Source organism: Lingula anatina, chromosome 8 (genome assembly GCF_051362555.1).
Source record: "Lingula anatina isolate TDL-2025a chromosome 8, LinAna3.0, whole genome shotgun sequence".
In the NCBI taxonomy this organism is placed as follows: domain Eukaryota; kingdom Metazoa; phylum Brachiopoda; class Lingulata; order Lingulida; family Lingulidae; genus Lingula; species Lingula anatina.
In genome coordinates this window covers 5,352,821-5,380,424 of record NC_141774.1, presented here as the reverse complement: position 1 = coordinate 5,380,424, position 27,604 = coordinate 5,352,821, and the positions used below count along the sequence as shown (strand labels likewise).

General features: G+C 38.0%; 3 protein-coding genes across 3 annotated transcripts in view; 1 reads left to right on the top strand and 2 right to left on the bottom strand.

Annotated features, from left to right (window-relative positions):
- Positions 1-550: 550 nt before the first annotated feature.
- LOC106165300 (uncharacterized) lies at positions 551-5,010 on the bottom strand. Its single transcript, XM_024075315.2, has one exon. The coding sequence runs from the start codon at positions 4,518-4,520 to the stop codon at positions 2,340-2,342; it is 2,181 nt and encodes a 726-aa protein (XP_023931083.2). The 5' UTR covers positions 4,521-5,010; the 3' UTR covers positions 551-2,339.
- A 5,915-nt stretch (positions 5,011-10,925) lies between these two features.
- LOC147760243 (uncharacterized) lies at positions 10,926-12,025 on the top strand. Its single transcript, XM_086994757.1, has 2 exons — positions 10,926-11,159; positions 11,371-12,025. The coding sequence occupies exons 1-2, from the start codon at positions 11,067-11,069 to the stop codon at positions 11,893-11,895; spliced, it is 618 nt and encodes a 205-aa protein (XP_086850883.1). The 5' UTR covers positions 10,926-11,066; the 3' UTR covers positions 11,896-12,025.
- A 3,408-nt stretch (positions 12,026-15,433) lies between these two features.
- The window catches only part of LOC106180466 (uncharacterized), a 104,434-nt gene continuing 92,263 nt past the window's right edge, over positions 15,434-27,604 (bottom strand). The window contains exons 11-20 of the mRNA XM_086994118.1: positions 19,158-19,313; positions 18,807-18,844; positions 17,813-17,992; positions 17,493-17,663; positions 17,184-17,354; positions 16,893-17,063; positions 16,590-16,760; positions 16,297-16,467; positions 16,003-16,173; positions 15,434-15,525 (exon numbers count right to left, since the gene is read on the bottom strand). Of these exons, the coding sequence (XP_086850244.1) occupies positions 15,434-15,525; positions 16,003-16,173; positions 16,297-16,467; positions 16,590-16,760; positions 16,893-17,063; positions 17,184-17,354; positions 17,493-17,663; positions 17,813-17,992; positions 18,807-18,844; positions 19,158-19,313 (1,492 nt within the window). The remainder of the gene's footprint in view (positions 15,526-16,002; positions 16,174-16,296; positions 16,468-16,589; positions 16,761-16,892; positions 17,064-17,183; positions 17,355-17,492; positions 17,664-17,812; positions 17,993-18,806; positions 18,845-19,157; positions 19,314-27,604) is intronic.

The following is a 27,604-nucleotide window of genomic DNA, read 5'->3' as shown; positions in this document are numbered from 1 at the left end:
TTCATCTTTTTGCCTTTTTTTCGATTTTTCCTCCGTACATACATTTTAGAAGAGCGGGGATTTTGTTTGTTTCACTTATTACAGTTGTAAGAGCGGGGAGTGGTGTTCGGGGACTCCAAATGTTTCAATTACCTCCGTCCTAAGCGTAGGACAGAAGTAATTGAACATTTGGAGTCCCCGAACACCACTACCCGATACCACTCCCTCTCACGACCCCTCCCTCTTGGGGTCCTGACAGTCTTGTACATATTAAAATATTACCGCACTGTCCTGAGGGCACTACGAAGATCAGTGCCCATGCAGTGAGAGAAAGCTCGGATCATGTTCGTGCTGTATTTTTCTAACTTGGCATCATATCTCGTAGTCCCCTCAAACCTCAAATTTGTGCAATATTTGTTTAGTTATGGCCAGAGCAACTCCACAGTCAAAAAAAAAAAAAAAAAAAAAAAAAAAAGGAAAAGACTACTGGAAACAAAACTTGTTCTGCTCGCGTACGCTTTTGTTTAGCTAAATTTCATTGCTTAGCAAAACAATAAAGAAAATTGGCATATTCAAGTCTCATTTGGCTTTATTTCAAATTGTATTTTAGAGTAGTACCTATAACAGACAAAGTCTTATCTTTATAGTTCTTGCTATATGCCATATTTATTATATGCCTGTAAACATTATTCACAAGGAAATAAAAAAAGAAGATAATGCCAACTAGTTCCATTAACAGACAAAAAAGGAGTCCACTGTAAAATTTAATTCTATTAAAGGGATAGTAACTCTTCGTATGAGATTTATATTTCACAATAAAAACATTGTGAATAACTCACAGTAATATAATATATTCTGTTTTACCACAAAAACGGCAGTTGTAGCTATTATTCTGATATCTGAGCTGGTCTTCAGACCACGTGACCTCCATTGACGGCTATACTCTGTTATAATCTCTTAAGAGATTTTAACAAAAAAACAAATTTTTAGAAAAAAAAAACAGGGACTAACTTTGAATGTAAAAATGGATTCATTAACCATTGGTAAGTATGGGAAAATTGTTGTTTACTCCAGGAAAATTCATTTTTTGGCCAAAACAAAGAGTTATTATCCCTTTAAGTAAAAAAAAAGTATATGTTTATTATATAAATTACATGTTGACCGCAGAGGGTAAAAACACTAAAAGCGATGAAACTGATAAAGACATACTGTATATGTCTTTACGCTGATATTTACCCATCCCCAGAAATGCACTGCATGTTCACTGCGCATGCGTGCATTTTTAACGAGTTGCTAGATTGCCATAGGGAATTGAATGGGTTCGTGATTCGTGGGTATTTCGTGATAATTGACAAACTAACGGCCTGATGCCGATAGTCAGCAACGCTGTGCTATGCTTCAAGCAACTCGTGACCAAATATCGCTAGGGTTTTTTTTAATTCGGTTGTACACACGTACTAAGAAGTTTGCCGTGCATTGCTTAGCCTACCCTCAGCAAAACGCAAATATTGTCAGAAATAGTGATTTTAGACGGTAGATTCAATCAGAAACAAAGGCAAACTAATTCGTTGCCGATAGCACCAGCAGATGGCAGCACAATACAGAGTCTGAATAAAAACTTTCATGGCAATTGAAGGACCATTACCACTGTACAATGGAGTCCAAAAATGATTAAAAAAGCACTTGGCACAAATGTAAAACTGCCCAGTGCAAGGCCAAGAATTTAATCAGTATTCTCAATCATATTATCAGATTCTACATAAATTGACTGACAATATCACTATTTAATTAATCTCTTAATCCAAAATTCCTACCATCATTTAGTAATTACAGTGTATGAAATTCAAGGAAATTACTAGCCAGACCACAGGGCAGGTAACTCTGAAAAGTTGCCAGCCCGGCCAGGTAGTTACCTGCCCTAGCTATGATAACCGCTAGAGTTAAGATAGTTAACATAGGTAGGGGATCTAGAATGCATTCTTGGAATGTAATTTGTCACCTGGGTCTTTTTTTGTGTGTAATCCGATTGCAGGGAATAAATAGGTGGGATTTGCCAGCTTTTGGTAGTCAACTTTGGCTTCTCGAGCACTTATCACAGAGTCTGTGTGAGATGCCATTGTTGTGCTATGATTGGCTGTTGAGTCACGTGAAGCCCTACTGTAGCGCCCTCGCGTATCGCGTATGCTGCGCATTTCTGGCCTTGTTATTCATTTAGAACTGCCGCATTCTTCCTGTTTATATATTAAACAAACATAGTGCTGGATAAATCTAAGACACGTTTGTAGTGTGTTCATTACACTTTTCACAGTGATTAGCATCACAATTCAAACATCATCACAGTGTCAAATCATAGTTCATTTCTAATCTGCATACTTATACGTGGATATTTCACATCCGTCAGTTCCAACGACAAGCTCCCCGTTACTGCTGACATCGACTGACAAAGGAGATCTAAGACCGTTATTCCTAGTCAAAACGTAACGTAGGAATTTCCCGTCTGAACCAAGGACAATCACCCTGTCATTTCGGCTGTCAGCTATGAATATGTGCCCAATATTATCTACGCACACTCCTCGTGGATAATCTAGTTGTCCATCTTCATTTCCACTCTGACATCGTGTTCCGTATTGGAATAAGACATCACCCTGGGGTGTCACTGCATACACACAGTGGGCACTGTAGTCGCTGACTATGATTGCATTGATGCCGTGGTGGTATGCACAGCGCTGTGAACCATCACTGCACATTGGGATACCGATTTTGTTCACAAGTTGAAAAGATTCCATACTGTACACACAGATGCACCGAGTATCACTATCACACACGTACACCTTGCCCTCTGTACGGTCCACCGTGACACCCCAGGGGTCAGACATATCACCCTGACCAAAACACCGTATAACCTGACCTAATGTTGAGTACAGTCTACAGCATTTATCTTCACATGTGACTACGAATCTATCGTTACTAACTGTAGTGATACGCCTTGCCCTTCCCTCTATACTGATCTCACGATTACATTGACCTGTGCTGGAGAATACAGACACTGTAATACCACGCACAACTAAAACACACCTGTCATCTGTCCACTGGACATCCCACGGCCAATCCTTTACTTTAAAACAAGTAACCCGCTCTGGCGTCCCCACCCACTTGGCTTCCATCAGCTGGCGAAGGTGCACTCTCTCTTTTTTCAAACTTCCAAAATATGCATCCAAAGGACCACTGTATGTTTTGGCCTTGATGGACACTGTTTTGATGGTCAGTGGCAGTGGTTCAGGAATTTTAGGAAACTGAAGCACAAGGTCCATGTCTGTTTTTCCTGGTGTAAATGTTATGTTGGTGATCTTAGTATCTACGGCAGGTTCTACTGTATGTAACTCCTGAATTCTAGTTTGGAGTTTTTTAGAGTGGGTCATGACCTCGATGTCGGAACCGGTGTCTGTGAGCTGCTGGGCGAAATCGCGAATGCTCTGAATGGAAATCTTGTTCATTTCTTGCTTGTCTTTTTCAGCCATTAAAGCCTTCACCTGCGTGGAGGTGAATGCCTTAACTTCGGTCGATAGTTCGTTGCTCCTACCATCAACAAATCGTTTCATTTCGGAGTAATTGGACTGCATCTTCTTTCGATATCTTTCAAAATGCTGTTTTACATTAGTCAAATACGTGGTAGTTTGTTCACGTACGTTCTTTTCTATTTCTTGGTAATTATCTTTGAGTTCTCTTTCAAGAATTTTAATGTTTTCATTAATCTCCTTTGCCATTGCCAATTTTTGAGAATCCACCAAACGAAGAACCTTCGACTGATTTTCTTCTAGCCTCTCTTCCGTTTGTACAGTGACCTTTTCTGCCTTCTCAAATCGAGACAATTTCTCGGTTGGGAGACATTTAAGCTTTTCTCGTATTTGCTCCCGTTGATCCCTCACTAGATCCCCTAATTTTTCAAAGTCGTGCTTACTGTGAGTTTCCAAAATACAATCTCTACATGCCACGGTGTCATCCTCTTTACAATAAAATGTCAGCAGTTCTCCGTCGTGTTTATCGCAGAATTGAGCTTTATCCAATACTCGACGTAATTGTTCCCGCATGCTAGCTGAGTTAACTGAGAAGTCGACTTGTGACAGAGCTATAAAGTGATGTCCAGTCAATGCTGGGATGCTGTCATGCAATTCACGACATGTAGCACACAGTTGGTTGGTTTTGGGACAACCTTGGCACAGCAAAGTGGCCTCTTTATGCTTACAGTACTCACAAAGTCTACCCTCGGGCGCTTTCTGGTCTTTTATGAAGTCTGTTATTTTTCTTAAACAGAAGTTTTTCACGAGAGTTTCTAACCCACCTGGTGGTACAGGGGCCTCGTTGCGACATACGGGACAGGAGAACTTGTTCTGGACACCATTCTTGGCAGCATGGTCAGCAATGCATTCCAGGCAGAACGTGTGGTAACAAGGGAGCACTCTCGGGTCTTTATATTCTTCCAGACAGATATGACACGTTAAAAAGTTCTCACTGAAGACGTTGTAAAGCTCTTTGGAAGCCATATCTACGGTAAAAGAGGACAGATAAGAAGCAGCGTCGTTCCCCTACTAGCTGGCTGATAAACTTCACCGTTGCTAAGGGTGTTGTGTGTGTCTATACATCTGTAATGTTAGTTAGTGACAGCATGCCGTGAATAAGAGCGGGGAGTGTTTAGTAGAGTAACTTAAGTTGATTGACATGCTCTTATGGTATTTATACAACTGCGCTTAGTGTAAACAGAGAGAAGGCCGCTACAGATTGCATGAGGTAGGAATAGAAATGAAGGAAGCGGCGCGGGTAATAACTGGACAGTAGTTCAATAAATAATAAGAAAGATAACATCTGAGTTGTATTTGCTACCTCGCGTAACATGACGAAGACAAGCCAACAACTTCGTCACAAATGGTGGAGGATGCAAAATATAAACATAGATGTTTGACATCATGAGTCTTGTCGGAAAGAGAGATAACGATCACCGGACGAAAATACGCAGGTGAACACAAAGTATCTAGATGGGAGATTGGAATTGGACAATGGAAGGTAAGACAATTGCTTTAAACGATTATTTTAGAAAATGCTTTTTGCGATATTTAGATGACTTTATGGTAGCCAGCCACAATTTCAAAAATTGCCTTAGTGAGGTAAACATAGTCTTACGAAGGCTGAGAAATGGAAACTTAGCATTATCTGAATAGTTTCATTGCGTGAGAAGAGGTCAGGTATTAAGGGTACATAGTTTCAGTAACTAATATTCGCGTTGACAAAGGTAATTAAGGCAGGGCCAGAATTCCATGCCCATTTGAATGTAATCGAATTTCTAGAAGTAATGAATTATTGGTTATTGAATTTATCCCCTAACAGATTTCAATTAAGCAGAGTAAAGGTAAACACCTCGCGAATGCAAACACGATTAGCCGCCGCCCTTACCACGAGGGAAACGTTGAAGAATAAGACTTAGAAAAACATATTGACCCTGCACAGTTTTTTAATGATGCATATTTGAACAGAATACATATGTTAGACGCTATCTTGAGACAAGTACTTTACTTTGAATTAAAACAGAGTGGCTACGAATTTAAAGGTCTGGAATGCTTTTAACAGTTAGTGAAAGGTGACAAAAATATGACATTGTCAAAATGTCAAGATTGCGAGGCATTTGTTTTAAAGAGGTATTGTTTTAAAAACTCCAACGTAAAGATAAGAACCTTGCGTCAATTATCACATTCTTGACATCAGACGAACTTCTACATAGTTGCAGAGGCGCTCGGCTTCTTGTTGTTAGAGATTGGAGATGACGTGATAATTGATGGCAGAAAATCACTCCACCCAGGAGCTTCTTTGCAACTTGTTATTTCATACAAGTTAGAGTACAAAGTTTGGTCTAGTTTACACGACAACGCAAGCAGTCATAAGGTTATTCAAAACACGTAGTTACCATTACGCACACGATTTTTTAGAAAAGGTCACTTACAGATGTCATTATGTTCGTTCTTGTGTTGAATGTTTGACAAGGAAAGTTCCTCCAAAATAACTCCAGGGCTTCGTTGCTTATTTGCCCATAAACAAAGAGAGTAAGAAAAAAATAGAAAAATGAAGAAAAACGAGAAAATGAGACTGCCGGACAAGCGAATTTGTCCCAGACCACTGATGAATTATTTGAAGTAGAAGCCTTACGAGGTCGCGTCAGATAAAAAGTTGAAGCACAGTCTCTTATTTAGTGGAAATGGATTCCCTTTTGGTTAGAATATTAGGGATCCAATTAAAAACTAAACGAGGCGAGGGGGATAGGCTCCCCGAAGCCCTGACGTCAGGCGAGGGGGATAGGCTCCCCGAAGCCCTGACGTCAACAGGCGGCAGTGGAGTCGCAAGGCTCTGGGGGCACATTAAAGACGTGCTATAGTGCTGTGGGAGAAGACTGAAGGCCCACTGTGTCTCAAATCCTGAATTAACAGGATACTGTGGTACCGTCTAGTCGGCTCAGTGTTAACGAGTTCACTGAGTGGTACGGGGACGACAGTCCTCACCTAGCCATGCGTAGTTGGTGCGGTTCCAACACGGTGGTGAACAGGCAAGGCTGGTGAAAACGGTCAAAGTTCCGATAACCCATGGCAGTGGGACCGGGATCAGACCGTCGGTTACTCCCTGGGAGCTTGGTAAGCTCTACGGGATTGAGTGATCGCTATCGACTGGGTCACCGGCCGGTTGGGTCGCAAAAGGCAGTAAGGCTTAAGAATAGCAGCCGCGCTCAGCTCAATGTACAGTCAGGCCCTAGCAAACTGAAAACGAATGAGCTAGTAAGTGAGCTAGTGGGAAAGGTACTCAGCCTAGGTTGCGCCCCTGGCAAGGAGGGGAGACTGAAGAGTATAAGCGTATCCATATACAATGAGTGGCAGATGACAATCGCTATGCACTGTCTAGAAGGACTGATTTTACACTATGTGCTAACTGAACTTTCGTGCTAAAATTCAAAATGGAGGATGCAACAGACTATACCAAATGGAACTTTTCATTTGAGTGGATATGAACTTTAAATTTTTACGAGTTAACTTTGAGTTATATGTTATTGCATGTGGTTATAACGACACATTAAGTATTGTGTGTTGAATATTAAATACGTTTAGTATTAATAATACATCTTTGTTCAGTTTGTCGGTCTTATAATTATTAGTTATTGATATTTAACTATACAGTTATTGGTACAGGAACAGTGTACTTAGCTTTTGCAAAGATAAAGACATGAAACTGATCATATGCATTAAGGAAGATTCTTACTTAATTATTTTTTCGGTATGTTTTTTTTTTTTTTTTTTGTTCAATCGTGGATTGGGTTTGATATAAAACGATTGTTTCTCTTATAGCCATCAAAAGAGAGCGCTACAGTGTGGATAAATATGAAGATGAAAAGGTATTTCATCATAGACGATGCGCTGGGCAACGCTGTGGTGAATGCTATTCATCGGACAGGGAGTAGCTAACCCTATTGTCTCACGTAGTGCATACTTTATCTGAAATAACAACTGGAAAAGAGAAACCGTATATGAAAATGTGTCAGAGCCATAATAAGAGAGTAACAGATTTTTAAAACATCTGCGCAGAGAAAACAATTAAAAGTATCTGTACTCTTGGGCCACACATGACAACATGTAAATGCACATCCACGAACATTTGTATTTTCATAAAAATTTATCAATCTATCTTCCTTTAGGTTATATTTGGGGTTTCATGTCAAATGTATTTCTATCTTATCATAGGTTTCTTATAAAATATCTATGTACTTAGTTTTGTTTTGCATGGATTTATGGTAAAAGAAAATGGAGTGTTTAAAATTTATTTCAATGTGAATTTTATTTTAAAATATGCCTAGGGACAGGCATATCGTCCCCGGGAGATAATGTAATGTTAGTTAGTGACAGCATGCCGTGAATAAGAGCGGGGAGTGTTTAGTAGAGTAACTTAAGTTGATTGACATGCTCTTATGGTATTTATACAACTGCGCTTAGTGTAAACAGAGAGAAGGCCGCTACAGATTGCATGAGGTAGGAATAGAAATGAAGGAAGCGGCGCGGGTAATAACTGGACAGTAGTTCAATAAATAATAAGAAAGATAATATCTGAGTTGTATTTGCTACCTCGCGTAACATGACGAAGACAAGCCAACAACTTCGTCACACATCGTTTTGTAGGTTATCTAAAGCTACTTCGCAGTCGTTTACCGATAAATCAAACGATGTTATCAATAACCAGTAAAGTAATATGCGTGGCATATCAGTATTAGTGTAGTGATAGAAATGTAGTACGATCAATTGCTCGAAGATTTGCATTGATAGATTGCGTTTTCGTTTATTAACAGATTTAAAGCGTCCTGAACTTAATATACTGTATGTCGGCCACTTCAAGTATAAACGCTGCGGTTCTCTTTCAGTGATTTCATTGACTGTTTTTTTTTTTTTTTCATATTGTCATCACAGCTAATATTATTCTAATTTTAGAATTTTCTTTTTAAATCTAACCCTTCAACTAGTTTGATTTTTCAAACCTTTTCGGTTGTTCGACATTAATATAACAATTAACGTGCGCGCGCGTGTGTGTGTGTGTGTGTGTGTGTGTGTGAGCGTTTGTAGGTGTGATAAAGATATCAGTAGGAGAGAGAGAGAGAGAGAGAGAGAGAGAGAGAGAGATCTGCCATTTTCCAGTTTCTCGTTCAGAATTTCAATGTCTCCCTCTCCTTGGCTCCCTTGCATGTAAAACTTAGCTAGAGAGCACATTATATTGAATGACTTTGATATCTTGCTGAGTATACCCCCCAGCTTTAATCCCCATATTTGTACCAATTGCTTCCATGACACAAGAGCTTCTGAGGTCGCCGATTATCAGCTGCGATGAAAAATTATACCTCGTTTTATTCCAAAGAAGACTGCATTCTAAGTAATCATGACGACTGAAATCATTTTTTACACTTCTTATCAGAAGGACGTGTATACAGTCTTACGGGGTTTGGATTATTTTAGTAATCGAGATATCCGAAGCCATTGGAATCCCCCTGGCGTTCAGTTTAATACTTTAATGAATCAGTTTATGGTAGGAATGTGGTAGAAGTGAAAAGATTCCTCTGGTTACTCATATAAATGAAGTTCGTACAACTGGCCCTTTTGACTTCACTTTCCTTGCGAAGATTTTGGTGAGAATAATCTGTTTTGCACACGATCAGTAGTATCTAGACAGGATAGAAGCATAATAGAGAAGTAGTGGTGTGGAGCATGTTTGTAGTAGAAATGCGGTATAGTCTACTGCATTTCTGCTACAAAAATCACATAGGTTTGTACAGAGAGGGGCATTAATGCAGTAGATTAGCAGCATAATAGAAGCATATGTTTCAAATATGCTAAATAGCTTCCGAGTTTACTCCGATGAGGTAGAGAAAAAAGCATTATGCTTATGCTGCACTGCACTGGCGCAAATCGAATAATTCAGCTATACTCCACAGAGGTAGTTTTGCAGTAGGCCTATATAGGAAAAAATGCAATGCCCGTGTATTGCTCAACGGAGGTAGTTTTGGAGTATATAAGACGTATGTGTATGTATATCAGTCTGGCCATAACTCTATAAAACTGTTTGGACCGTACCGCGTCACACAATAACCTAGATGACGACGTCGATCTTCTTCGGGCCATTCTGACACAGGTTAACATTTTTGTAAAACATTGCTTAACTCATTTTACGCACTGCGAAACCGACCGTTTGCATGCCAAATTTCAAATTCTTCTATGCAGTAGTTGCTGACATTTGGATGTTGATTTTATAGAACCATGCTTCCCCAACGTCAAGCTTTGACCAGCCCAAAGGAGCACTAACTGATTTAATTAATGCATAATTAAAACACAGTGCAACAAGCGGTCGGTTATCTGGTAGCGACACACCAGATTACACATTTCTCTATTCTTATATCTTTTATGTCGCCTTGATCGAAAAAGTTCAATACGATGTCGGTAAAAAGAAGCATTAAAGTGACAAACACAAGTATGATGTTCGAAACTTGGCCGATGCCGGCCGCTTTTATTGTGAATCCTTCTAATAAAATGAAATTAAGTAATTTTTTGATGCTAAAATTAAATAATTGTGACTGTGCCAAAATACGTAGTTTTTACGCCTGAAAAGACTATTTTATATATAATTCCCAAACAACATAGTGCATACGTTTTATACTATATACACTACACATAAAGCATGGAAACTGTGTTTAAAGGAAAATCAGTTGCACAGTGACTAAATAGGACGATCACTCAAAAACTTTATCCGATTTATAGTTCAGTACAGTCTTCTTTTATGAATAAAATGTTTTGGAAATCAACAGCACGTGCATCTATTCAGTATTGTGTACATTCACAATAGTTGAGATGAGCGCCTGCATGCTGTTTTTAATACCAGCATGTGTTGTTATATAGCTACAATGTTTTACATGTTGACCAGAATCATTTATCATAATTTATTGTTAACAGCATACGGGAAGACCATGTGTATTTGTTACTTAGGCTGTTCACAGCGAATTGCTGTCTCCTTAACCATAAGGCATTATACAGGTTTTTCAATATGGTAGCATTGTATGAAAATGTACAGTAGGTTGTTATCTGATTTTCCAGACACAGGGATCGAGTGTGGGGATAATGGATTAAGCCGATGCCGTAAAAGAGGAACGCCCAGTAATATTATTCGAGGAGTTGTGTCTTGATTCATAAGGTTGTTTTTCAGTAAGATAAAGGTGAATTTAAAATATCTGGATTTCATTCTGGATCTTAGTTTTTGGAAACATTTAAATCTTATCACCTCCTTAAAATGGATTGCTGTTGAGTTGACACTGGTGACACGAGCAGGCACGAATGCCGATTGGATTATCTTTTCCTTCAATCAACATCAACTACGTGTTCAAACCTGATTGGGTATCTTCCACAACATATCTGATGTTCTTGGGGGCCAACTGTCCATTTCAAGCATTAATTCAATCAACAGAACCTGTTTCGCACAGAAAACCGATCTATTTGTGTTGTAGGCCTATTGTTTAGCATACAAGAGAGATGTTTCTTCCACGTGTACTTTGGTTGTTGGCGGCGGTGGTGATTAATGATGTCATGGGAGAAGACGTCCAGTGCGCTTCGAATGGTCCTAAGGTAAGACATATAAGACCATGCACACATTTTATTCAAACTTTAAATAAACATGTACACTTATACTGCTTGTTACTCGGATTTTTACTATTCTTAATCACCTGTTGAGCTTACATAGCTACATTTGATGTTAGCTGATTCCATTCATACAAGGACGCCTTATCTAATTTGCCCTATTGAATTACTATTCCATGACATATTTTATAAACTTCAGAGGAAACTGGTTGCAGGAGATGAATGGCGTGCTAAAATATCCCGCTTTTTCGCTCTATTTGATGCTGACAATGACGGAATTGTGAATCGCCGTGAATATGTTGACGAGACTGTTCAAAGAGCGATAGGTAATTTCGGGGTGGATAAAATCAGCGGTTTCAATGATACTCTCACCAATGGATGGTTTGCATTTTGGTCCACTCTAGAAAACAACAACAAAGAGAACTTGACCGTTGATGAGGCCATTTCGATACATTTGTGTCTGTTCGGATACCATAAACTTGAAGAAACAACTGCTTGGGCATTAGGAGTATTCAAAGCAGCAGATGATGACGAAGATGAGAAGTTGAACGCCCACGAGCACAAAACCTTCCTTGAAGTATTCAGTGTTCAACAAGGCATCGCCGAGTCATTTAGTTATGTCGATAAAAACAGTAATGGCATCATCGAGAAAAAAGAGTTCCGCATTGCCCACTTTGATTTTTTCTACCACCGTAAGAAGGATTCTTTGTTTTTTGGGGCATAATTATTGATGATCAACTCCGTATTCATGATTTACTTTAAATTATATGCGGTTGTGGGAATTGAATTTTTTTTTAATCCTTGCTCAACATGGAACGGGTTTTGGAATATTATATTAAAATAATAAGCAGTTAGCAACGACAGATTGTGTTATTGTAATTATTTATTTATTTATTTATTTATTTATTTATTTATTTATTTATTATTATTATTATTAAGAGTATGGCAGCACATAAAGTGTTGAATAAATACAAAGATGTAGTGAAAAACAGTTAAAAACGACATTACTGATATTGATAAATCATGATATAATAAGTAAAGACAAAGAGAAAAAATGCTATTAACATTTAAACAGTCAACTTTGAAAAGTTTGACCTCTCTGCCAAGAGGGTTATGTTTAAGGTTATTTATTTTAGTTACCGGTAGTTATTTTGTTTATTTTTCTGCTGGCACATAATGCAAAAAAAAAAAAAAAAAATGCATCATTTACCTCACGTTATTTGCGACAAGTGACCTAATTAAACGTACTATTGGCTATTACCTTTAGATTTCAATATGGAAACTAATGTTTGCTAAATGCTCGATAATTATTTTTGTTTCGGATTTTGCTGTGTTTGAAATGGCTGCTATCTTCAGGATAACTCTCCAGAAGACAACGATTTTATAAACAGCTAAGCCCCCTTTATACTGGAAGGCTGTTGTACACGCGTTTCCGTGGCTAACTCATGGACATTAATGAATTCAGTCTTTTTCACCCTGGCCCGTACAGAAATACTATACTGTACTATACTATGGTACTTTTACAGTTAGATAAGAACAAAGGATTAGGGCTACGGAAATGGCAGATTTCAATATTTCTAATATTTACGGTTTTACTTGGCCAGATATCAAGTTTCGCTCTTGGCCAATCAGTTTGCAAGGAAATAATGCTAGTTTTGGACCAATGTCTGTCACTTTACATCAGAGGATGGAAATCTAATATACGTCCCTGTCTCACCATATTTGATTCTTACAGACATTTTATTTTGAATTCAACGAAACCCAGGTGCCTGATCTGGGTTTTCTATGGCGGACTGCATAGAACTTTTTTCGTTTATAACTTGAATTATTTGGATAGAAAAGGCACAAATCGTCAAATGTAAGCACAGGTTCGTGTCGAGCACCGGTCCAAGAGTAGGTGAAAATCAATTACTTTTAAAACTGATGAAGGTATAATATAACTATCAGCTTGCCAAACATACAGTTAGCAATAAGGTATGGAAAACAACCAAACAGAAGCATTTGCGACAGTTTTATTTGCATGACGTAGAATGACTTGTTTACAAGACAGCTAACCACTCCCTTATCACGACAAATGAGTGCATACGAATATTAAAGTGTGTAAATGTAATCTGAAGATCTAATGAGACGGATCAATTAACTAAAATATTAAATAACCGAAATGGTGCCTCTGGAATCTAGCAGGCTTACTTATCATTAAATTAATTAACCAACCCCCTTGTATTATTGGAATTAGGAAAAAAAAAACAATGATTTAAGGCATACTGAAACGACATCAGGCCTTCCTAGCAAATTAAATGTTTCCCATTAGTATTTAAATATTAAAACTAATAAATATATATAAATATTATAATATTTCACCCCATTATAATATTATTAAATTACATAAAGGAAACTAAAATGAGTACGTAATGACCTTTAACACAAGCAAGGTAAATTAAAGTTTTAAGTTAATTTGAGAAGTAAATGATGTTTTAGGAAATTGGTAAATAAGCAAGCTGCAACAGTTTTTCCCCCATGTTTTATAATTTTTTTGTTATTTTCAATCTGCTAACTAATAATCAGTGGGAATAATATACAACTGCATATTTAAATGCAGTCGAGAAATGTCTGCATAAGTCCGTTTTGTCCAGCATTTTTGAAGTCCTGGCGTATCTCTGTAAATATAAAGAAAGACATTTGATAAATACTTAAGCTTGGATTCCAAATGTAATATATCAGGTTCCAAGAGATATACTAAACTATTTGTAAAAATGCAAATTTGTGAAGTACAAGATTCAATGAAGCGTCGAATTCATAATCGTTAGTTTTATTGATCGTTTTGTCTCTAAGAGTCCCTCTATTTCCATAAACACTTACCATTTAATACAAGGTATTGCAACACATGTATTTTATCATCACTTGGCAAGGGCAGCCGGGAGGAGCAGGGATTGTCACTTGACAAACCCGACGTGATTGCTCGGTACATACGTCGGTCACGGCAGTCTGCACGTCAGCAACATAGGTCTCATCTGGAATATTTCCATTAGAGAAAAAGATAATTTAAACAATTTCTTCTGTATGGTCGTTTTTGAAGCTAAGACATATATTTTGAATATCTGTCGTATGGACTGATTTTGATGAAATTTTAAAAATGTGTTAGAAATGCGATTGGGTTTTGATGGTGATTCGGGTTTCCATATGGATCCAAGGCTTACAGCCATATCTTTTTTTTAAATATAATTCACGAGACTGTTAGGACTTATTCCATTGTGAGACAGTGACTGTTGACCTTGACCCAAAATATTCAAGAGAGCTATCTTAACTCGGGGAATGGGTGTGCTACCAAGTGCCAAAATTCATCAATTTGGCGGAGGCCGGCTCTCTACGTGCTTTTCGAGTAAGGATCTAAATAAAAAAATTATGTGATATTTTTATTTTGCTTCAAGTCTGTATACTCATTTATTCTATATCATAAACGGAATACCAATATATAGGAAAAAGAGATATAAAACAAAACAATCTCGACTTACCATAGTTTTGGATACTTTCAATCAATACAATCCCACATCTAAAGGTGACATACTTGTCATTTGTATTAGCTCCCCGGAAATTCACCCGAAGACCGTGAAGCCTATTTCCTAGAAATAACAACAAAGGGAAGAAGGGATCACCTTAAAATCATGCATCATGTACGGTTTTGAAATAGAACATGCCAGCACATAGAGCTTTACACCTTATTATAGCAAAATAAAAAGTGGTCTAAATGACACATTCCTAGGGATTTAAAGCCCTGGAGGTAATTACGTATATACTATGGGTATTGTATAGGGAAGTGTGATATGTAAACCCGGATTAAAATAATGCTTTTTTTTTTAAATTTTGAATCAATCCTGTAATTGAGTTAACAACTGTCTGTCAAATGTTACTGCAAACGGTAATAACAAAGAAAAAATACGTATATACTATGGGCATTGTAGAGGAAAGTGTGATATGTAAACCCGGATTTAAGTAATGCTTTTTTTAAAAACTGTCTGTCAAATGTTACTGCAAACGGTAACAACAAAGAAAAAATACGGGGATGTGAATCAAAAGTGTGCAGTCATACATGGGCCTGCAACAGAATCCGTTATTAGACAAGCTTTTTTGTCATGTTATATCCGAAAGTTACATGAGGATACTAACCTCTGTCGTGTTGGAATGAACCCGGTGATCCACCACTTGTTGTACAACACGGCTTTTGGGTGCAGTTTTCATATTCTTCCGGAAGTTGGCCACAGTCATCACCAGGACAATCTGGGTCGGGATATATACACTCCTTGGTACGTAGCAGAACAAGAAGACCACGGTAACCAATCGCTCAGATAACCATCCACTGGAACATAAGTATTAAAATTTCATCGCCGCCCTCAAAAGGATATAATGTTCCTATTGATATGTTCCGAATATTGGCTTATCACTTGTTTATGATGACGTAAGTTTGTTTGTTCGAAACATAACGCAAAACTTTTTGGACGAACCTTGATGATATTTGCAGGATAGGCCACATATGGACCAAAGAACAAATGAGTAGATTCTTTTGGGGGTGATGTGGACAAAAACCAAAACGGGCCCTGCGTCGAAACTTCACATGTTGTAATATCCACACCTTAATATATCTGCATTGTTTACGTCATGTACATTGCATCACACGTCGTCTGACATGACTTTATTAAAGTCCGAGCTCTAATGGTGTACAGGCTTTAGGCTATGTCTATAAAACATTTAATATATATATATATATATATAGAGAGAGAGAGAGAGAGAGAGAGAGAGAGAGGAGAGAGAGAGAGAGAGAGATGCATATCTTCACCTGGGCAACAGGGGCCACTACAATACTGTGTCTCGGTTGTCGCACCCACACAGGTGGCGCCACCGTAGGCGGGTTCAGGACACTTGCACTCCCTAGAGCGTGTCTGTGTGCCATTTTCACACGTCACTGAGCAATCACTCCAATCGCTGTACGTGCACCATCCGCCGTCAACTGGAGGGCAATAAAAGTACATATAATTAAAGGTTATAATAAGGTTTGATCTATGAATGTCTGTTTTAACTGAGATTTCAGAGAGAGAGAGAGAGAGAGAGAGAGAGAGGGGGGTTTCTTTACCTGGGCAAGGGGGGCCACTACAAGACTGAGTCTCGGTTGTCGCACCCACACAGTTGGCGCCACCGTGAGCGGGAGCAGGACAATTGCACTCCCTAGAGCGTGTCTGTGTGCCGTCTTCACACGTCACTGAGCAATCAGTCCAATCGCTGTACGTGCACCATCCGCCGTCAACTGGAGGGCAATATACATGTAAGTACGTATTGAAATGTTGTTTTAAGGTTTAGTCAATGAAATGTCTGTTTTAACTGCGATTTCAGAGAGAGAGAGAGAGAGAGAGAGAGAGGTTTCTTTACCTGGGCAAGGGGGGCCACTACAAGACTGACTGTCGGTTGTCGCACCCACACAGTTGGCGCCACCGTGAGCGGGAGCAGGACAATTGCACTCCCTAGAGCGTGTCTGTGTGCCGTCTTCACACGTCACTGAGCAATCAGTCCAATCGCTGTACGTGCACCATCCGCCGTCAACTGGAGGGCAATAAAAGTACATAATGAAAGGTTATAATAAGGTTTGGTCTATGAAATATGTTTTAACTGCGATTTCAGAGAGAGAGAGAGAGAGAGAGAGAGAGAGAGAGAGAGAGAGAGATGTTTCTTTACCTGGGCAAGGGGGGCCACTACAAGACTGAGTCTCGGTTGTCGCACCCACACAGTTGGCGCCACCGTGAGCGGGAGCAGGACAATTGCACTCCCTAGAGCGTGTCTGTGTGCCGTCTTCACACGTCACTGAGCAATCAGTCCAACCGCTGTACGTGCACCATCCGCCGTCAACTGGAGAACAATATAAGTACGTATTGAAATGTTGTTTTAAGGTTTAGTCAATGAAATGTCTGTTTTAACTGCGATTTCAGAGAGAGAGAGAGAGAGAGAGAGAGAGATAGGTTTCTTTACCTGGGCAAGGGGGGGCACTGCAAGACTGACTGTCGGTTGTCGCACCCACACAGTTGCCGCCACCGTGAGCGGGCGCAGGACAATTGCACTCCCTAGAGCGTGTCTGTGTGCCGTCTTCACACGTCACTGAGCAATCACTCCAATCGCTGTACGTGCACCATCCGCCGTCAACTGGAGTGCAATATAAGTACGTATTGAAATGTTGTTTTAAGGTTTAGTCAATGAAATGTCTGTTTTAACTGCGATTTCCGAGAGAGAGAGAGAGAGAGAGATGGGGAGGGAGAGAGGAGGAAAGCGTGGGGTCGTTACCTGGGCAAGGAGAGCCACTACAAGACTGAGTCTCGGTTTTGGCACCTACACAGTTGGTGCCACCGTAGGTGGGTTCAGGACATTTACACTCCCTAGAGCGTGTCTGTGTGCCGTCTTCACACGTCACTGAGCAATCAGTCCAATCGCTGTACGTGCACCATCCACCGTCAACTGGAGGGCAATGAAATACATAAACAAATGGTGTTTTTAGGTTTGGCCAATGAAATGTCTGTTTTAACTGCGATTTCAGAGAGAGAAAGAGGGAGAGAGAGAGAGAGGGAGAGATGGGGGGAGAGAGGAGGAAAGAGTGGGGTCGTTACCTGGGCAAGGGGGGGCACTACAATACTGAGTCTCGGTTTTGGCACCTACACAGTTGGTGCCACCGTAGGCGGGTTCAGGACATTTGCACTCCCTAGAGCGTGTCTTTGTACCATTTTCACAAGTCACTGAGCAATCAGTCCAATCGCTGTAGGTGCACCATCCGCCGTCATCTGACGGGTCTGTGAACGTATAATTATATATTTTTATTCCACATTAGCAGGTACAACACCATACGGAATAGTGGAATATTAAACCATTTGAGAAAAAAACGCTAATTTTGTTGTGAAGCAAAACAAATGTGGGAGCTTAATCTGTAGTGCATTACATGTTTAGCAATACAAATGCATTTGAAACGAACTGACATAGCAATCTATTCCACTGATTGAGACGGAGTGTGATCATGTAGTTTGGAAAGACATAATTAAATAAATCCTCAAGGTTAATTTTTTGCGCTTTCCGAAATGTTTATTTTTAACGTTGCGTACTGTGCTGTGATGAACCATCGGTCATTTTTGCCAAACCTCAATTATATAATTATGGTAGTGTCGACGCAGCAGTAATGTGTCATACATAAATATGTCATTCTAGGATAGTAAGCCAGCATATGTTCCACATTGATGTTGGAACCATGGTGACAAACGTTCCTCAACCAACTCCCGTCTGTTAAGATAAGAAAAAAATCCCCAGATGTTTTCCGATGACAGAGCCTCATATTTGACCAAAATCCAAAAGGGCTGCCATTAAATGAGGTGGGTCACTTTAAAAGATGTTTCAGCCTGAAGAAGGTGTGTTTTTAAAGCATTTTTTTATTTTGTCTGACAGAGTGATGAATTTGCTTCTTCCTTTGGTATGTCCTGAGGCTTATAAGTAACTATAAAAGCAACGGTTTAAATGAGGCAGTCCACATATAAATTTGAAACATAATCATGGGCACTGGTGTCCAATCTGGGTCCCCAAGTTGCAAATTACCTAAGTCGAAATATTACACATTACCTACTGTAAGTTTGTCACATAAGTATGGTCCAGAGCATCTGAAAATATAATATAATATAATATAATATAATATAATATAATATAATATAATATAATATAATATGTTGCAAATTCGTATATCATAGTCCTTTCTCTTCCTAATGAATATACAATAAGTTAGATCAATAGAAAAGATAATAAAATTTCTGAACATTCTAATGGTAAACGGTTGTTAATTACCGCCTAACAGCTTTAGTAGGCATGCCAGGCATCAGAGGCACTTAAGCCGACTACAAGTTTGCAATAAACTCCTGTAGTTGCTAGTTCAATTATGAGACATGAGAAGAGGGTATTCGATGAGTGTGAACTTACCTATCACTACCAAAGCCTTGATAACAAACCAAAGTCTGGCCAAGCTGTGCTGTGGTCGGAGTCCAGGTTATGCTTACAGAGGCCGTGGTACCATTTACAGTAACCATTGCACCCACATTAGCACCGGTTGGTGGAATGACGTTGATGGTATTTATTCTACAAGTGTAGAAAGAAGCGAACGTTATAATAATAGATACATTCATTGTCATTTAACGGGTCAACGATGTCGTGGCTATGGAGGAAGGTCATTTGGGCGCTATGCAGGGTTCGCTGGTTAACAAAACAAGTGAGAAAGGTAAACGCTCAATCGATGTCAATCAACGCTCCTTTACGGACACTGCATGGTTCTCCAATTTATTCCCAATAAAAGTGTTTGTATAAAACATTTGTATAAAGCTAAGGGTTTTCTTTTGCGTTGTAAAATTATCAGATTTGTAGAAGTAATAACTGTACCAGAGTTGGAATTGGAATTAGACATGGCTATGAAGATCTTTTGATCTTTTAAAATTGTTATTACTGGTGATGGAGCAAAGGTTTTTATGTAATGTTGTATCATTTGTACACAGGTAGAGGCACATTTTTGATGTTTGAAGATGAAGTGGTGTTGGTCGTTGAGCGTTATAATACATTAAATATATTAATATAAGTTTAAGCATCAGCTAATTAGAATATTTAATACATGGGTGTGGGTATTCGTTGTCAACCAAAGTTTTATCTACATTTAACACACACACACACACACACACACACACACACACACATATGAAAGATAGCCAATTGCTGTTGTCTGATAGAACATGGTTACGAAGTGCATACATGTACATACATACCCACTGGGATAAATGGCTATGAAGTTTTTCGTGAAAGTCTGCCCAACATATATAGTTCTTGTCTCTGGTGTAGTTGTGAAAGTTGGCCTGTTGGCACAGTTGCAATCCTTTATGCGAGCAAGATACTGAAATGTCCAATTTATTTCAGACATTCACATTACCAAAAAAGTTTCCGTTGTGTAACTATCAATACAATTATACTCAAAGGGATGACAACTGTTCATTTTGGCAAAAAAAAAAAAAATAAAAAAAAAAATAAATAAATAAAAGAAAATAAAAATAAAAATAAAAATAAAAATAAAAATAAATAAAACAATAAATAAATAAATAAATAAATAAATAATGATTTTCATGGGGTAAACATCACCTTTCCCATACCTACCAATGGTTAATGAATCCATTTCTACATTCAAATAAAACCCAAGCTTTTTTTCCAAAAAAGTTTCTTTCTTGCTAATAATCTCTTAAGAGATTATTACAGAATATATCTTCCTATGGAGGTCACGTGGTCAGATGGCAAGCATGTATTTCAGAGTTTTTGCTGTAACTGTCTTTTTTGTGGTAAAATAGAATATATCATATTTTTATGAGTTGTTCATAATGTACATATTGTGAAATGTAGATCTCTTATGAAGAGTTGTAATCCCTTTAATTAATAATTCCATGATTTCGTAAACGATCATAGGGTTAAGCATACCATCCTTTACATTTTTTTCTGGTCGTTGATGTTTTATTTATTTATTTTTTATTTCAACCTTAATATTAATAGTACTGACCTGCAGCGGGACCTTTGACAATGGAGTTGTTTCGTCTTTCTGCACTCCACCCTGTGTTATGTTTGTTGCGGGGAAATCTTCCAACATTATTGCTACTGCATAAAACCCACTACCGTAAAGGCTTCGCTTAGAAGACGGGATGATAAGGGTGCAGTTCTGAAATATATCGATTGATATTTTGCCCACTAAAGCGTTGAGTCCAATATGTTAGTTTTACACTACTGGGATGGTTAATTATTTCTGCTGGTTATAAGTGACAGAAAGACTACCCGCACGAAAATGCAGTAGTATCGAAGTAGCAAAGAAGCATTAACGCAGTAGTGGTGTGGAGCATATTTGCAGTAGAAATGCAGCATACCCTCCTGCAATTCTACTTCAAAAATTACATAGGGTTGTACAGAGAAGGAGCATTAATGCAGTAGATTAGCAGCATGATAGAAGCATGTTTCAAATATGCTAATTAGCTCCCAATGCGAAGCAGATTTGAGGCATATTTGCAGTATGATTGCAGTAGTCTACTGCGCTGGAGCATCTACTGCGTTTTCGTGCGGGTAAGTCATTTTGCTATATTTAAAAACATAATAACAGACTTGACATTTAAAATTGACTATTTTAGTTTCAAAGGTACAGTATGTCTAGGTAACATGAGTCATTTATTTTGAAAATGTGTATTTTACTGAACAGATTATTAAAAGTTACTAAAGCAGGAAATAGCAAAAGATAAACGAAAAATGATTTGGAAAGTATTTACCATATTTAATATCAAGTCTGTATTAAACCCCTCCCCCTTCGAAACCGGTGATAAGATAATAATTAGTGTATATAATTTAAAGCAATTTTAAGTTGGATTGACTAACCAAGTGAAAAGACTAAGATTGGGTTCCCTTACGTAGATCGATCGGACGGGATCGATCGATTTCCAAGGGGGTTCTCTCTTAATTGTTTTCATCGAATTCATCTGAAGCTGCTTAACGATAATTAATTACCCGTATAGCAGCTTCAGAATGCGTGTCAGACACCAAAGCCGCCAATTTAGCTAGAATCCACTTAGTCTTAGATCGATCCACAGTTAGTACGATAGGGTCTGGGAATGGTCCCTTACCCGAAAAAAGGTTAAGCAGTGCATATACTTTGTAAGGGAATTGAAAGCTTTAACCAGGTATACGTTATTTTAACTATCGATTACATTTACATTATAGATGATATGGTATTTATATGACGGAGAGAGAGAGAGAGAGAGAGAGAGAGAATTCACGTACTGGATACAAAGTTGACCCCGGAAGTGGCCCACACACGTTGCCGCACTCAGCATATCCAATTGCCCAGCGACATCTTACAATATCCCCATCTGCATCCGCATTCGGGATGTCAAATTGATAGCCACAGGTGATATCCATGCTATTGAAAATAAATATAACGACAACAATCATTTTAATTATAATATATTAACATACAGAACGTTGAACGAACTCTTCAACGGATCGATTACTTGCTTTGAGTTAATATTATACGTAGGTGTCAAAATTTAAGCGATGATCCGCGATAATTTACTTGCACTAAACACGCGCCGCGCCATCAAGTGACTTACTCTTGGATTCAAATTAACCCACTGATCTCCAATAAATGGATTTAAGAAATTGACCGACTGTTGATTCTCGACAAAACTGTGCTCCATGTGTTTTTCATCTAGCTTTTCTATGAAAGTTACAAGACAACATATTGAATTTTTCTTTTAGACGTCAAAAGGTGCAAATCTTGCTACATAATTCAAATACATCTGCTCCAATTCGTACCTTAAAAGTTTCAAACATTATCAGCATATCCAATTGCCCAGCGACATCTTACAATATCCCATCTTTAGACGTCAAAAGGTGCAACTCTTGCTACATAATTCAAATACATCTGCTCCAATTCGTACCTTAAAAGTTTCAAACATTATCAAACATGCGTTCTCAGGAGCAAAATGCGTAAAACCGCCTAAAACCATGTATCCGTATGTAGTATTCCGATAAATTGTTACCAGTCAGTTACATCCTGTGTTATAGTGGCCAAAATGCTGAAATTGAGTCAAACGTGGAAAAGCCTGTATTTACATTTAAGATAAGTAATATATGTAGACAATCATGGGTCTTTATTAGTTTTATCTGCAGTACTTGAACACTGTACTTACTTAACCAGGGGATTAGTTGTGGTTATGGGGCTTGCGTTTGGTTTCCCCGTGTCGTTTCGGATACCAGCATTATATTCGGTTATAACTTTTGTCATTTTACCGGCTCCTGTTTCCAGTGTTACCCAGCAACAGTCGACCATTCTAAAGTGTTAAAAATGGTCACCGTGAGACACAAATGCAAGTACCTGATGGATTCAATAAATAATCTGTCTAAATTAATCGAGTGATATTCTGCATCATTTGTTCATTTGCAGCATGCGTTTATTTGGGGATTTGCCCGAGTCATTTACAGTACAAGGGCTACTATTTATACTTATCGTCAGACGGTCGATTATCATTTCACAAACCTAATGAAAATTTACTATGCGTGGACCTCTAATTCTGGCTACAATGTGGATAGGATTTTTTTTTTTTTTGCAACAACCTTAATTATCGTTTGTTTCTGAGTATCAGGCCACTGTACAGCTTGATTGCTCACTATACCATTACAGGTGTTAGCTTTACAGTGCCCCTGAAGAATAGCGGCAATTTTGAGTATCCGTCAGTCAAATAAACTGTTCAATAGTGAATCTGCATGTTCACTGTTATCTGAAATTTCGTTTTGTCCATATCGAAGCAACAATGCATATCGTAGGGTGGATAAAAAGAAAATGTAACTTGAAAGGGATTTCAGGCACATGTCTTAGCATTCGAAATAAATTCGAAAAAAAAAATGCACACTGCTGCCCGATTCTGACTTATACACACTAAGTTAAAAGTCTTGCCTACGAAATGAAAAAAAAAATACACACATACGCATGCTTCTGTCTGTTTCTGCTAGATACTAGTATATCAATTGATGATGCACTTGTATAGGGAATATTGAACAAGGACTATTTGGGTGGTAGTGGAAGACACACCAAAATAGACTTACCCAAACGTAAACACACCAGAGTGCGGCACATCGTAATTAAACTCATTTCTCCCTTGTTGCCATTTGTCAACAGGGTCTACGCCTGTGACATAGTACTTAAGTTCAGCAACTGATACAACGGGACTGCAACCTGAAATTCAAAATAAGGGGGGATGACTGAATGTGTTATTGCGACGTCACCGCTTAGGAGTCTCCTTTGGCCAAACTCTACTCGGAAATGCAAACGTCATGTGATTAATCTTTCAGCATCAGTGAATTATACTAACCTCCGTAACACCACCAAGCTCCAATATACCTTGTGGCAAGTTGTCCTACGTTAGCCTGCGTGCAGGGGTCTTGGCACGGACCGTCATCTATCCTAAAGGCAGCTCTCCAAGCGCAGGTCACTTAGATGGAGGAAAACAGATCAGAATGATTATTAAAAATAGTATCAAAATTGACAGAGACGATTTAATTTCTAATAAGTTTGGTTGAACAGATTTCTATTCAACGTGATGAAATTGAGGCTGGATGATCCACATCTCTTAATAAACGGCGATTCGGGGTCTCACAATGGAATATACAGTTAATTACAATACGAATTCTGCTATCATTTGTCATTTGTCACAAACAAATAATTTGATTTGTTTATGTTTTGGAGAGCAAACAGTGCCCTTTGGTACGATTTAGAGGGGAGGGGTGTGTTTTATTTTTTCAGAAACCGAAGGAATCTAAATCCGCCACAGTACAGACCCATGTACCCAAGTCCTGAAATGGAACTTAAGGAATTCTGTCGAGAATATATTTGGAAACTATGACTACCCATGTGTGCAACAGTACGATAAATGTCCTTCGCATGCAGCCAATGCAGCTGCTGACTGGTGCTGTGCTAACAGATCCCCAGTGGCCAGCTCAGTTCCTAGATGGGAATCACATTAAAAATGTGTAAGGTGTCCTCAGAATGGATAAATGATAAATACTGCGTACAGAAATGGTCTCTGAACACCATCACTGAACGTTTTGACTCGAGGCAGAGACCGTCAGGTGCATCCTCCACTCCAGAAAGTACTGTTCATAGTACTAAAGTGTAATTTTGATTTTTTTCCTTGTGATTAACTAATTCATTGTTTGTACAATTGTTATTTATTTATGCGTATGATCCTCAATTGTTAACATTTGTACATACCAATCGGTTCGAGGTTTTTCGTCTTTTCTGTTGCAAATTAAAGCACCAAAATCACTAGTGATCACTTCTAAACAAAAAAGGAAGAAAATAATTTGGTACGTGGTTTAAACAAAGTGTTTTATGTCGATGTCAGGTGGTCTTGCTGACCTTGTCCTAATGCACTTGTGTGTCATTTTCAGTGACATTTTCTGAATCATTCTCTGGGGTTTTCATTAATCAATTCTATGTAGATGTGCAACTCAAAATCGCTATATAGACAAGCTTTTTTTAATTCCGCCAGCTTGCCTATCGTATCTTCAATGGTAATTAAATATTTAATGAGGCTCTCACCATTCCTTTTTAGCCAAATGTATGTTATTGTACAAATGTTTGTTACTGAAAACTACAATTTCCAACTTACCAACTGAAGCATTATCCGAAGCTGTCCTACAGCTGATTGTAGCATATCTGAAGTGCTTCCCTGAAATTATATATATATATATATATATATATATATATATATATATATATATATATATATATATATATATATATATATATATATATATATATATATATATATATATATCACCTCATTAACCCGAGTGAAAGTTGTATTCAGAAATAATAAACGATCGTTGACTTTGGCTGAGGCCAATGTGTTGTTTTGTTGACCTCAGAAAAGTTATATTGATAGAAATGTGATAATTCTTTTGACTATTTGAATGCTGAATATCATTTTAATTTGTAAATACTGGTAAATATAATCGACAAACCCTGTATTTTTTATCATTATGGAGTGGTGTAAAAAAAAGCGGGCTTGATGGCCAATTCTCAAACAATACTTCATCAATGTACAATCTTTAAAATATTATAATAATTTTTGGTGGGTACATTGAGTGAAAGTTTTTGGTAAATTATCGACATTTGCTATATCAAAGTCTTTCTTCCTTTGTTTGCTATGAATCATGAATATACATACCTGTCACGGGACTGCCGAACAGAAACAATGCGAAGATGTAGAATTGCAGTGGCCACATCGTAGATGTAATCGTTTCTGGAAAAAAAAAAAAAAAAAAAAAAAACACTTCGGTAGTCATTCATAAATTTAGCTTTACATATAGATTCTCCTATCAGGAAATCTATCAAAAAGGGGTTCATTTTATATTTGGACGGGCATGAGTGAAATGCTCCGGTCGCTTTCGCTATTTTCTCTCTGAAAAAGACTCAGAAACCAGAATATTAAGAAAACACACACATACACACACACACAAAAAAAAAAAAAAAAAAAAAAAAAAAAGAAAAAAAAAGTTAATTGAGGGACGCAGTTTTCGAAAGGTGTTGGATATGGAATACTTTGATGATTATTGAAAGAAAGTGTTAGATTTACACCTGTGTCAATTGAAACGATCCCATATTCCCCACACCCCATTAAACAGCAAGATCTAAGATTTGTCTAAAAGGAAGTGTGCTTTGTATAAAACACCAGCTCCGTTTATAAAGTGTTTAATTTTTTTGGGGGCGGTTTTGATGATTAAGAATTCGAAACACATTTTTTTTTATCCTGAAGGAGGCTAAAGATCCATGCTGTCAATCTGTTTAGTTTCAAGAAACTTTTAAATCTACGGGTATAAAATCAGGCCAAGAAAACAAATTAAATATTACATCGCTTTTGCAAATACATGGGCTATCTTATATATATATATATATATATATATATATATATATATATATATATATATATATATATATATATATATATATATATATATATATGAACTGTATGAAAAGCTTAGGATGCTGCATATTAGTATGCTTGGGTCATTTTAAAATATAACTTATAGTAACAGATCCCTGGGGGGGGGGGGGGATAAATGCAGCGTGTATTGGTGTGCGTTTTTCGAACTAAAAGTATACCAAATAAACTACAAATAAACCGTCAAAAAGTTTGTGATTTCATTAGCCGTTGTTTGAATCGTGAATATGACGGTCACCTCTCAGACCAGAGTTACTATATGCATTTGCTGATATATTCATAGTGCTTGGATGCAAGGTCGGAATCAATCGGTTTTTAAGAGTAGTGAAACTTCAAAAGGCTTTTGACAAAACCTGTAAACAAGTACATGATTTCCCCATCCGATTTAATAAACTCCATTGTGAAAAAGTATGCGTCTTTATATTAATGTGTGCACTGCATTCCACTGACCTTATCAGGTTTTCAAGAAACACGAGATTGTAGAAATGTATCCCGGATGGCAACTGAATATATACATTTTTTTGCGAGCAAGATTATGGAAGGGATTCGAGTTATTATTTACAACATATATGCAACATACACAGAACATTGGCGGTGAATTTAAAAGGTCCATGTAGATTGCATAAACAGACATTCTAAACCAATTTTACTCATGGCACACGGTACGTGGCGCTGAAAAACTGACAGTGCTGACGCATTCGTGATTCCTAATTTCATCTTGCGTTCAGTGCTTGACATTGGTCAAATGCGCTGATATAGCCTATATGATCCGTTGTATTTGAAAGACGAAACATCCGAGAATTAGCTGATTGAGTGTCTAATTAAGTCACAGATTTGTGGACTGAGATAGAGAACCAA